At 51.0% G+C, this 11,607-nt stretch overlaps 1 protein-coding gene across 1 annotated transcript; it reads right to left on the minus strand.

The window, feature by feature from the left end:
• Nucleotides 1-8,440: 8,440 nt before the first annotated feature.
• On the minus strand, nt 8,441-10,352 carry LOC125530663 (heavy metal-associated isoprenylated plant protein 6-like). Its single transcript, XM_048695051.1, has 4 exons — nt 10,054-10,352; nt 9,618-9,964; nt 9,417-9,498; nt 8,441-9,303 (listed from the first exon to the last, which is right to left on the minus strand). The coding sequence occupies exons 1-4, from the start codon at nt 10,184-10,186 to the stop codon at nt 8,729-8,731; spliced, it is 1,137 nt and encodes a 378-aa protein (XP_048551008.1). The 5' UTR covers nt 10,187-10,352; the 3' UTR covers nt 8,441-8,728.
• Between the last annotated feature and the right edge of the window lie 1,255 nt (nt 10,353-11,607).

Below are 11,607 nucleotides of genomic sequence, written 5' to 3' on the forward strand. Positions count from 1 at the left end.
GGGTGGGGGAACCCCTAAGGTGGCGCTCCCCCTTGCTGGGGGGGCAAGCCCCCCCACCCTAGGCCGCCGCCCCCCTAGTAGATGCCATCTACTAGGGCCGGCGCCCCCCCTGGCACTCCTATATATAGTGGGGGAGAGGAGGGACTTCATACCTCAGCCTTGGCACCTCCCTCTCTCCCCGTTACGTCTCTCTCTCGTAGTATAGGCGAAGCCCTGCTACTGTGACGCCCTGCATCCACCACCACGCTGTCGTGCTGCTGGATCTTCATCAACCTCTCCTTCCCCCTTGCTGGATCAAGAAGGAGGAGACGTCTCCCGTCCCGTACGTGTGTTGAACGCGGAGGTGCCGTCCGTTCGGCGCTTGGTCATCGGTGATTTGGATCACGTCGTGTTCGACTACATCATCACCGTTCTTTGAACGCTTCCGCACGCGATCTACAAAGGTATGTAGATGCATCCGATGACTCGTTGCTAGATGAACCCTAGATGGATCTTGGTGAAACGAGTAGGAAAATTTTTGTTTTCTGCCACGTTCCCCAACAGTTATCACCTTTGATATTCGTCCAGAAGATGATATTGAAGGTAATAGAGACATCTGGATCAATGTGCAGACGCCTCCAGTTTTACCATTATGTGAGTTTTTCTCAACCATGTTTATGCTTTTGATATTGTTTATTCAAAAATAGTTGACAACTAATTTCTATTGTCAGCTTATTTCAATTCAAGCAAACATGTCCGGCGCTTGGTAGACAGGACCTACTACTGTCCCGGGGCTGAACTAAATTGCGAGGAGATAAGTCATTATGTTTCATGACTTGAGGATCTTCATACTGTTAAGACAAATTTTCTTCCTGCACAAATGTTAGTACTCAAAACGTGCGACCAATAGTGATCGTATTGAACTACGGTCACATCTATAATGGAAAGATGGTAAGATTTTTACTATTTGTCCTTAGTGCATCTTTTGCATACATTATTTTTGAAGCTAAACTTTTATTGCGAAGTATATTAATTACTATACGATGTTCTTCAATAGGGACTCCCGATGACAGTTGTGCCTCAGTGGATCGAGACTAAAGGTCGCATGCCAATGGTTAGCTTACGACCAAGATATCCTACATTGCACATGAGTGCATTCAGGATTTCTGAAAAGTGATGAATGCTTAATAATGAAAGATTGGAGCAAAATTGTTAACGATCACAGAGAAATACTAGGGGGCAGCAAGGAGAAGCGCATCCCACGATTAGGAGACAGATTCATCTGCATGCTCCAGTATGATGAATCTGGAGAGCTATACATTTTCTATGCTATTTTACCTGAGAGGGAGCAGCAAGAGTGATTTAGCTAGTTCATGCTCTTAGTACTTGTCCTCTCATGTCCGTATTCTTCGTCCTGAACTTAATCTCAAAGAGTGGTTTGCTTGTTATGAAGGCTTATAATATCATGACCATGTTGAACTCGATGATATCTTTGCTTATGATACAAGTGAATGTTTTTTTAAGCTAGTGTTGGTGGTGATTAGATAGCGGTAATGAGTATGATATTTAAATAGTGGTAATGACGACTACGATAATTTTTAGCTAGCTAGTATACTGTTGTTGGTGATGATATGATGCAAGAGTTTATATATTAATATGTGATGATGGTGATGATGATGATGAGTTATTATATATATCATTTATGAAAGAAACCACAAATTAGTTTGAACTGGATGGATCCTAGCTAAGTGATATATGCCATATCCATATTACTTGATCACCTATATGACATATACTTGATCACTCAGCTAGCTAGGATCCACATGCATCCAGTCGAAACTAATCTGCGGTACTTTCACCTAATGATTTAACAACTCATTATAACATAAAATAATCCTAAATTAAATTGATAACACAAATTTAAAGGAAAAATAAAAATAAAATCAAAACCCACAAACATTTAGTACCGGTTGGTGTTACCAACCGGTACTAATGATCTACCGCACCCGTGACCTGGCTCGTGCCACGTGGTGGCACTTTAGCGCCGGTTCGGTTTGTGCCGAACCGGTACTAAAGGGGGGGCCTTTAATGCCCACCCTTTAGTGCCGGTTATAGAATCGGTACTAAAGGCCTTTACGAACCGGGACTAAAGCCCGGTTCTGCACTAGTGAACCCTCATTCACAATAAGGGAACCCGCAAATTTTCTCCCGCACCTGTCCGTGGACGGAAAGGACTAGTCCGCGGACATGGATACGGGAGGCCGTCATCCAACGTTGTACGCATACGTTTCAAACTCTTTTCAACAAACCGGATAAAATTCATGCAAAAATGACCGGATTTCATATAAAAATGCCGACGTTCGTGCAAACACGATGAATTTTCATTAGATTTCGAACATTTAGAAAAAAAACCCAACCTAATCCTAAACCTATCCTACAGCGGTGGCGGCCAGCATCCAAGCCATTGTCGTCCTTCATCCGTCATCTCCACTAGCACCGACAATAAAACTGATAAAGTGAAGTTGCGGTCTTCGTTAAGGATTTGGGTTCTTCTCTAGAAAAAAACATTACATATCAGTTAAGATTAAGATATCGATTGACCTACACATTTTGCTCTCGTTTGCCACGAGGCCAGGGAACACGATGATCGCCAAACAAGAGCACAGCTAACCACTATCCCCTCTATCCGATCCTTTGATACTCACTCGCAACACATTACGCGCATGACGCAATCTCGGAACCCTCGTTTACAATAATGCCACCACTGCCCGCCGGCATGAAAACTATCAAATGCGCTCATATTTTCACACACTGAAAGATGGCTTCTAATGTTTCCTAGACTGGTTCGTCGTGGCTTCCTGTAAACCACGAGACCCAAATTAACAACCACACCGACAATCTTTTCCACTACAAGCTTAAAACTAGTTACAATAGAAGTAACTTAACTAGTAACATCACACATTTCAATACAAGATTGCTTATGTGGCAACTAATTAATGAGAAGAGAGGGGTTTACGATAACTTCACACATTTCAAGGCATAATGTGTCTATAGCCTAATAAATGAACTCTTTCATGATACCATCCATATGTTACTATCCACTATGAAGGTAGTAACATAGACCGGTAACATCGCCAAGTTAATACTTTATGTTACTCCCCGCTGTGAGCAGTCTAATTAAGACGCGGACTTAAATAAATGAAGAAGAACGAAGAGCCTCACCGAGAAATTAGCACGCCGGCCGGGATTACAGCTAGGGACATGACATGATGCTCCGGAAGAGAGGGGCTTTGCACATGATTAGTCGTAATCCAGTGCAGCTAGCTAGGTACTCAAAGTTTTGAAATCCATGCTTGCGTGGAGAATATTCCCGGTCAAACACATGCGTCTCCGTGCGGACAAGACAGAACATACGATCTGCTAGCAGGCGAAGCCGCAGTGTCCTCGGTCGATCAGTTCCATATATACGTGCGTGCGTTTTTCTTTTCATCCACTATTTTTGGCACCGTCTGAACGATTAAACACAAACAAAAGGCCTGTTCGGAATCTCTCCCGTCCGCTCCGCTCCACTTCGCGAAGATTAAGAAGCTCAGTTTGAGCTGCTCCGTGAAAATAAGCTGCAGTTTCCTCCGTTCCGGAAACGCAGTCCAGAGAGCGAAGAGAAACCGAACAGGCCTAAAGTGATATACCATGGGCTGGTACTTGGAACTGGATAGGATAGGGTGGTCTCGTTTTCTCCTCCTCGATCAGAAAATGAAAGTTCCGGGAGCACATGAGCTGGCTGCTTACGCAGTACGCACCACCTGCCTACCTCTATTTGTTTAGCCAGCCATCCAACCTGCAACAGGACTACCGGAGAGCATCGAATATTGCATTCGTGAACAGTAATATGTGTGCAAATGTATACACAATATGTTTGTTTATTGCCAACATTTTAGCTTGGAGTGATCAATTGCACCTTAGAGCATCTGCAGCCCCAAACCCGCCTCGTACATTCGGACGGGTCATCCGGTCATGATTTTTTTACCCAGACGCTCCCTCTCAAACGGGCCTCAAATGTCCGGACTGACTGGCACCACTCATATCCAGCTCAAATATGGGGCGGATATAGGGGTGTCTAACCGCGCTCGCCATGGAGGACTGACAAAGGGATCCCACGCGGACTCGCCCGAAAACCGGCAATCCGACGAACGCCTTCTCCGTTGCCGCGGGTGTGAACGCCGTGTGGCGCCGCTCCGGTTCACCACCCGAGACCAAATCCGTCTACTTAACCCGGCGGCATCCCGCAACCCTAACCCATCCACCTCCCCCTCTTCGTGCAGCCAATCTGAACCCATCCACCTCCTCCCTCTCCCGCTCTGCACACGTTCCGTCATTGTCCGGAGGAAGATCATCTACTACACAATCCTCACGCCGGAGCACCGGTACTAGATCCAGCAGAAGATCCGAGAGAGACAAGCCGCGTGCGTCGCCCGCAGCGCTGCCGGGCTGCCTCCGAACTCGCCGGAGCCGGAGGAGCAGGAGGAGCGGTCGGGGAAGAGGAGGAAAAGGAGCTGGCTCCGATGGAGGTGGAGGAGGTGGAGCTGCCGGGCTTCAACATGGAGCAAGCAGAGGCGAAGTTCGTCGTCGCCCAATCAGAGTTGATGGCGGAGCAGCAGGCCGTTCTAGAGTCCATCCAGGATGAGGCTTGTGTGGAGGCCAACCAGGCATTCCTCTGGTAGTAACAGGCGGCATCCGATGCACTCTTCGCAGAACTCGACGTGGAGATAAAGGAGGAGGAGGCTCGAGCGGAGGCGCCGGAGCTGCAGCTGCCGCCCATGCTGCCGGAGCCGGGCACGGAGATCGTCGACATCTCCGATGATGAGTACCTAGATGATCGACGTAGCACGTAGGTTTATTACATTTGCATGTCCTTGTATGGATTTAAGAATCTAATATGAGATACTCCAATCTAGATGTAACTACTGAAATCGTATGCGGTCCGCGTCTACGGGCGTCTGAGGGGCATATATCCGGCTGTAGATGCTCTAAGAACCGAGCTTGGGGTGCGCAACTGGATGCCATACCAGACTGAACATGACATCTGACAGAGAAAAACTAAGAAGCTGTTTTTGTTGGTAGCGGGTAGCTAACTAATCTGTTGTGCAGAGCAGTGAGTAGATCTTACTACATCAGTAATAATCGGTTAATTTCTAGCCTTGCAAGTTACCTACAGTTAGTTGGACACTTGAACCCAAAGTAACCGACGTGGCGTCTCTCGCCGGACCCTGCTGGCGCACCAAGAACGAAAGGGAAGCTAGCAGAGGTGGCAGACTGGCAGCTATGGCCATGAGAAAAATGTAACAAAGGCAGACGGACAGACATGGCGGAAATGGGTAGCTTTGTTTTTTAGGCAAGGAAATGGGTAGCAGAAAGACGACGATTAAGCTCGGAGTGGGCAAACCAAAGGTAGGGCTAAAGGAGGCCCAAGCATGTGATTAAAGGGCGCCCATGAGCAACCGAGGCCCACCGGCCTCCGCGTGGCCGGAAACCGTCCTGTCTGCTCCCCTCTTGTCTTTGCGGTCGCCATCGATTCCCCAGAGATCCTGTGTTCGTTCTAGAGCCAAATTTTGAATCCAAAAGGGTTAAATTACATGAAAGCAAAAAAAAAAAAGGCAGCTGAACGAAATAAAGTAGAACATGGCCAAAAGGGCAGTGAAACGTTTAGGCGGGAGTTTACATGGATCAGGACCTGTGCATGGACGCAAATGCAACCCGGTTAATATGTTCAGGCATTCGACTACAACATGTCCACGTGAGCAATGTGCTCCACGGATTCGATCCAATCCAATCATGACTGATTTCGTAAGAATGTGGGAAAAAGATCGGCCGGTCGGTTGCTATAACCCGGACCTGATTGGTTTCATTCAAAAAAGATTAGCACGCGTGCCAGCTCGATCAACTCACTCGGCTGAGATGATCCAAAACATACTTCATCATCTGAATATCGTGCGTCTGATCCTCGAGGCAGGGGAACACAACCAACCACTACGGCCCTATCCGATCCCCTGACTGATGCTCACCGGCAATCCACAGATTACGCGCATGATCCTAGCAATTTCTTCGCTCGTTTACAATAATTTCGGGTTCGGCCAGCATGATCATTATCCATCCAATGGTTTCTAGACTGGTTCGTCCCGGCTTCCTATCCTATTATATATTAACATAACGATCGCATAATCGGAGTCGACAAGCCGTACGTACTCCGAGCACCGACAATCTTTTTGTACAAACTTGATTAAGACGCCGACGTATAATAATCAAATGAACATGAAAAAATCGGCCCGCCGACGGGGGCATGGTTTCACGAGTCCCCTGGCCTGCCGTCGCTCGTACGGCCAGGGCCAAATACACATGACATGATACTCCCAGCCCAGCGCCAGAGCCAGAGGAGAAGGATCCTGCTTCTGCACATGATGTGCAAGTCGTAATCAAATGTCGCTGGTGGCAGCTAATAATTTCCTTCGTGGTTTCAACGTCCCATTAATTTGCGCTGCTGACACGGTGCTTGCGTGGAGAATATTCCCGGTCAAACAACACATGCGTGGGGGCAAAAACGCACAACATACGACCAGCAGGGGGTTTAGTCTCCTCGATCCATCTCTAGTCTGTTCAACAGACCATACATATACATCCGTGCGTGTGTTTCTTTTCCCCCACTAATTTGGCACCGTCTGACCGAACGAACGAACGATTGTATATATAGAGTAAACAAAAACGCAGAGGTACCACCAAAGTGATATTTTATGGGCAGGCACTTGGAAGTGGATAGGATAGGGTGGTTTCGTTTCCTCCTGCCATCCGTCCGGAAATATTTGTCCTAAAAATTGATAAAAATAAAAGCATTTATAACTAAAAAAAATCTAGATATAACAATTTCTGGGATAAGTATTTTCGGACGGAGGGAGTAATTTGGAAGTTGAGGCAGCATATGAGGTGGCGGTTTACGCACGTCCCGCCTACCCCTGTTTGTTTGTTTAGCGGGATTGTTTTAGGCAACCATCGAACCTGGCTACTAGCCGCAACAGGAGAAACGAGTAGTACTGCATTTGCGTCCAAAGTCTATCCCTCGCCGTGGAGTACGTAAATACACTGCGTGTTGTTTATTCCGGGGCGCAACAATTTCCGCTTCCTTCAAACGCGGGCGTACTCCTGACTCACTGACTCGCAGGCAGTTGCTGCAGTGGTACGTATCGACCCATGGGTAGGTGGTACGACGAGCCTGCCTGCAAAATGTGGGCGAAAAGGACGTACCAGTATGTGATTTTCCAAGCATATACTTATATTTTTTGTTTCCCTTCCGGATAACCCAGGCACGTCTTCCACTGAATTCCACGGCCCATTTCGTCAACACCCAAAAGTTCAGCCAGTCCACTCAGATTATTAGGAAGAAAAAATATGAAAAAGAGCAGCTAGCGTTGGCGCACCTAATTAACCTTCGAGATTGCTCGGAAATGGTCTCGAAGCCAAATCACCCCAAGATTAGGATTTTTCCCACGGATTGCGACAAAAAGATTTGATTTCTCGCAGGATAACGTAGTAAATAGGCTGGCCCTTGGATTCACCGGGGCCGCGCATGTCGCTTGCGCCGTCCGTCGTCCATTCGATAATGTCAAAAAGCGGATGTGAATATACAAAGAGAAAACGACGGCCTACTTTCAGAAACAAGAAGAAAAACGACGGCCTGGCCAGCCGTGACGCATACTCATCTCAGAAACGAAAAAACAATGTGAATGCAATGCCTAATCCTTCTCCCGGATCACCATCGAGTATGTCATCGGAAGCCTTAATAATGCATTATTACCAGCAGTACATGTACATCAGGCCGCAAAATATCAAAAACCACGGCCGTCCAACACACATAGGACACACACACACATACACAGAATAATAAGTACCAAAAATATCCAAAGCAAACATCGACGCAGAATAATTCCGGAAATATCCACAAGGAATATCAACGCCGGGAGAATATTCCAGATAGAGCGAGCGGCGTACTCCATGCCCATGCGTACCTATCCATCCTCCCGGGCGCCGCGGGCGAGAGCACAACACCAATTTTGCCGCCACCATCCATCAGATCCTTCGCTACCATCGAAGGTTCAAGGCGGCCAGCCTCCAAAATCCAAAATTCAATGCCTGCAAATTTTCTTGCCCGCCACGACGCACGGTCCAATGAACGAGGATTAACTCCCCGTACTTAATCGCTTCTTAATGTGGAAATCGTCGCCGGTTCAATTGTCCCGATCGGCGATTGATCACCACGTCGCTCTCGGATCGACGACAGCGGCGGCGACCGAGGCTAGATTAAGCACACCGGTCCACGATTCAACGCCAGCCTAGCTCGCCGCCAACGAGCGCGCACGCAATTTGCGACCTATTCGTTGATCATCTCATTCATCTCTTAATTTAGCCAAACCACTGGGGGTTAAAATCAAATTAATTAAGCAATGGAGCTCGTGGCAGGAACAAGATCGACCATCGGACGCGCGATGGAAGGCAGGGGAACCAAAATTTGATCGGAGGCACGCATCGGTTCATGGAGGATGGATGCCTCCGGTCCGAGTAAAAACTAGGGCTAAGCTAAGCTAGTGGAGCCTCTCGTCGCTGTCTGCTAGTATGTCAGCATTGCTCTTCTGCCGGCCGGCCGGCCGGCCGGCGAGCGCAGGTCGTCGGCGCTGATGAATGAGTTTTCGGGCGGCGGGTCGCGTCACATGACGGAGCAGGAGTTGGGGTTCTCGTCGCTGAACATCTGCGAGGGCGGCGCCGTGTCGAAGTGGTAGGGCGGCGGGTACGGCTGGTACGCCTGGTGGTTGGGGTGCTCCTGCTGGTAGTAGCCGCCGCTGCCGGCGCCGGCGTACCCCGCGCCGTCGGCATTGCCGCCGTAGGGGCTGTAGTAGCTGGGCGGGGGCCCCTGCGGCTGCGGGTACGGCACCTGGCCGTACGGCGAGACGTGGGGCGTCCTCGCCTGGACCGGCGCGGGCGCCACGGAGGCCGCGGCGGACGCCCTGGACGGGCCCGCCACCTCGATGCCTTTCCCCTTGTCCTGGCTCATGACGACGTGGTCGCCGCCCGCCTCTTTGTCTGTCTTCTTCTCGGCGTCGCCGGCGCCCTTGTTGTCCTTCTTCTCGTCGCCGGCGCCCTTGTCCTTCTTGCCGGGCGCGACGGCCTCGACGGCGCGGTTGAGCTTCTCGGTCAGGTACGCCACCATGGCGGGGACGTCCATGGTGCCCGTGACCTTGACCTCGTCCTTGGCATTGCCCTCCAGCTCCACATGCTTGACCCCTGGAGTAGACAAGACACACAGAGAATCGTCAATTTCGAACGGAAGACACAAAATTAACAGCAGAACAAGCAGAGAAATCAAAGAATCAAGAAGAATCCGAGCAAAACAGCACCTTTTATTTTGTATATCCGGCGTCTGATGCGGTCGGCGCAGCCGTCGCAGTGGAGGCGGATCTTGAGCAGCACCGTGGTCTCCTGCGAAAGAGAAATCGAAGCGGAGAGATCGTGAGCCGCGAGGTCGGTGGGACGGGCGTGGTGGTTGGGGGCAGAGTATTGCGTGGGGGTAGGATTTGCTGCGTGTGTTGTGTACCGACCTGGAGCTCCGTGGGCTTCTTCTCCTCGGTGGGGGTGGGCGGTTGCTTCTTCGCCGCGTCTTCCTCTTTGGGCGGCTGCGGCTTGGAGGCGCCGGCCTTATCCCCCTTGTCGGCTCCGCCGCCCCCCTTGTCGGGATCCTTCTTGTCGCCCTCCTTGTCGGGGCTCTTCTTCTCGGCCGCGGCGGGGGCTGCTGCGGGCTTGGCCGGGCCGGGGCCGGCGCCGGAGGAGACGATCTCGACGGGCTTCTTGGTCCGGGACTCGATCCGCGCCTTGAGCGCGGCCGCGTCGGCCGTCCCCGCCACGACGACCCTGTTCGCCGCCGCGTCGGCCACCACCGACTGCACACCTGTCGAGAAGCAGCGATTCAGCACCAGACCAAACAAAAATGCAGAGAAGGGCAGAAGAAATCGGCGGCGGGATGGAGCGGGCGCGTACCGGGCATGCTCTTGATGCTGTTGCGGACCTTCTTGGCGCAGCCGGCGCAATGCAAGACCATCTTGAGCACGACCGGCGGCGGCGGCTCGGCGGCGCCCTCGACGGCGCCGGGAGCCTCCTTCCCCGCCCCCATGGAGACCGACGAGGCTGGCTAGCTACGCTCTGTGGCTCTCCGCGGGATTTTTCTAGACTCTTCCTCTCTACCTCTCTCCTACACGTGTTGGCGCGAGCGGGGGAGCGTGGGTGTTTGACGGCGCGGGCGAGGGAAGAAAGCCAAGCGGAACGAGACGAAACAAAACGGCAGTGCGGCGCGGGCGGGGATAAATAGGCGGGGGGAGGAGCGGGCGGAAGGAAAGGGCCGGAGGAGGTAGAAGGCAAGCGGAAGCGGCGGGGTGCGGGGTGCTGGTTACGCCCGCTCGCCGTGTCATGTCATGTAAAGGTGAGCCCGTCATTGCTCGTACCACCTTTTCTTCCACCGGTCGGGTCGGATTGCCTGGCTAGCTTAGCCAAATCGTAGCGCACGCGCAATGGAGTGGCTTTTGGTTCACAAAAGGGTTCCTTTTCCGATGTCTACACGGCGTGGCTCTCCTTTGGTCCTTTTACCATAGACGTCGTGATGGACGATCTTGTACACATGTTTGCGCGTCTTGGAACGATATAGGTGAATCCATACGGCGGCAGCGCTATGTTTTCTTGTTTTAGTATTAGTTTCGAGCATGCTACACGGGCAAACAGTGGACGTCATCTCGTCTCTCGTCGGTGATGCCGTCAAGCCACCCCTCTCTTGGAACCAGCAATGATTAACGTCGGAGTGTTCTCTTGTTTTAGCCGTCTCTCTAGCCCTAGCCCTTGCTACGGGGTCTTCAAGGCGGCCTCGAAGTCTGGCAGAAAAAACAGCTTCCTCCGTACGTACAAGCCTAGAAAAAAAAAACCAGCTGCTTGGGTACAACCCCACGAAAAGCAGCTTCTTCGGTACAGACAGATAAGAAAATGGTGAGCGTTTTTTGTGGCACAAGGTAAATGGATCTATAAATAAATGTTGGTGCTCCACGACCGTTGTCTCGTGAAACGTGAAAGGTTCAGCTGGGCAGGTGGTACCTACGTACGTCAGCGGCCGTCCTCCCTGACGGCGACGCGATGTGCAGCCACCTGTCCTGTGAGCTACTGTACGTGTGCTTACGTACTGTACTACTGCCAGTACGTTCACGCGAGACAGAACGGGTCGTACAAAACTTCAGCACGTACGTACGCACGCACGCACGTACAGTCCAACAAAACCCTTGCGCGCGTTGTTGTTGTGTCGTGTGCTGTTTGACGAGGCGTTTCGTGGAGGCCAAGGGAGCTGCGAGTCCAGACAGAAAGGAAGAGAACTTGTATCGTGCTGTGATCTGTATCGTGACTCATGAGGCTCGTGTTCTATGTACTGTTCCGGTGACTGAACTATCGAATCGGAATGGGAAACGACTGTGGTGTTGGTCCTGGTGGCACTTGGGGTTTGCTCCGCATGTTCGTCGCCGCTCACGAACGGTGAACTTTCACGGCGACTCGCGACGA

The sequence above is a fragment of the Triticum urartu genome, unplaced genomic scaffold (assembly GCF_003073215.2).
Source record: "Triticum urartu cultivar G1812 unplaced genomic scaffold, Tu2.1 TuUngrouped_contig_6472, whole genome shotgun sequence".
Lineage (NCBI taxonomy): Eukaryota > Viridiplantae > Streptophyta > Magnoliopsida > Poales > Poaceae > Triticum > Triticum urartu.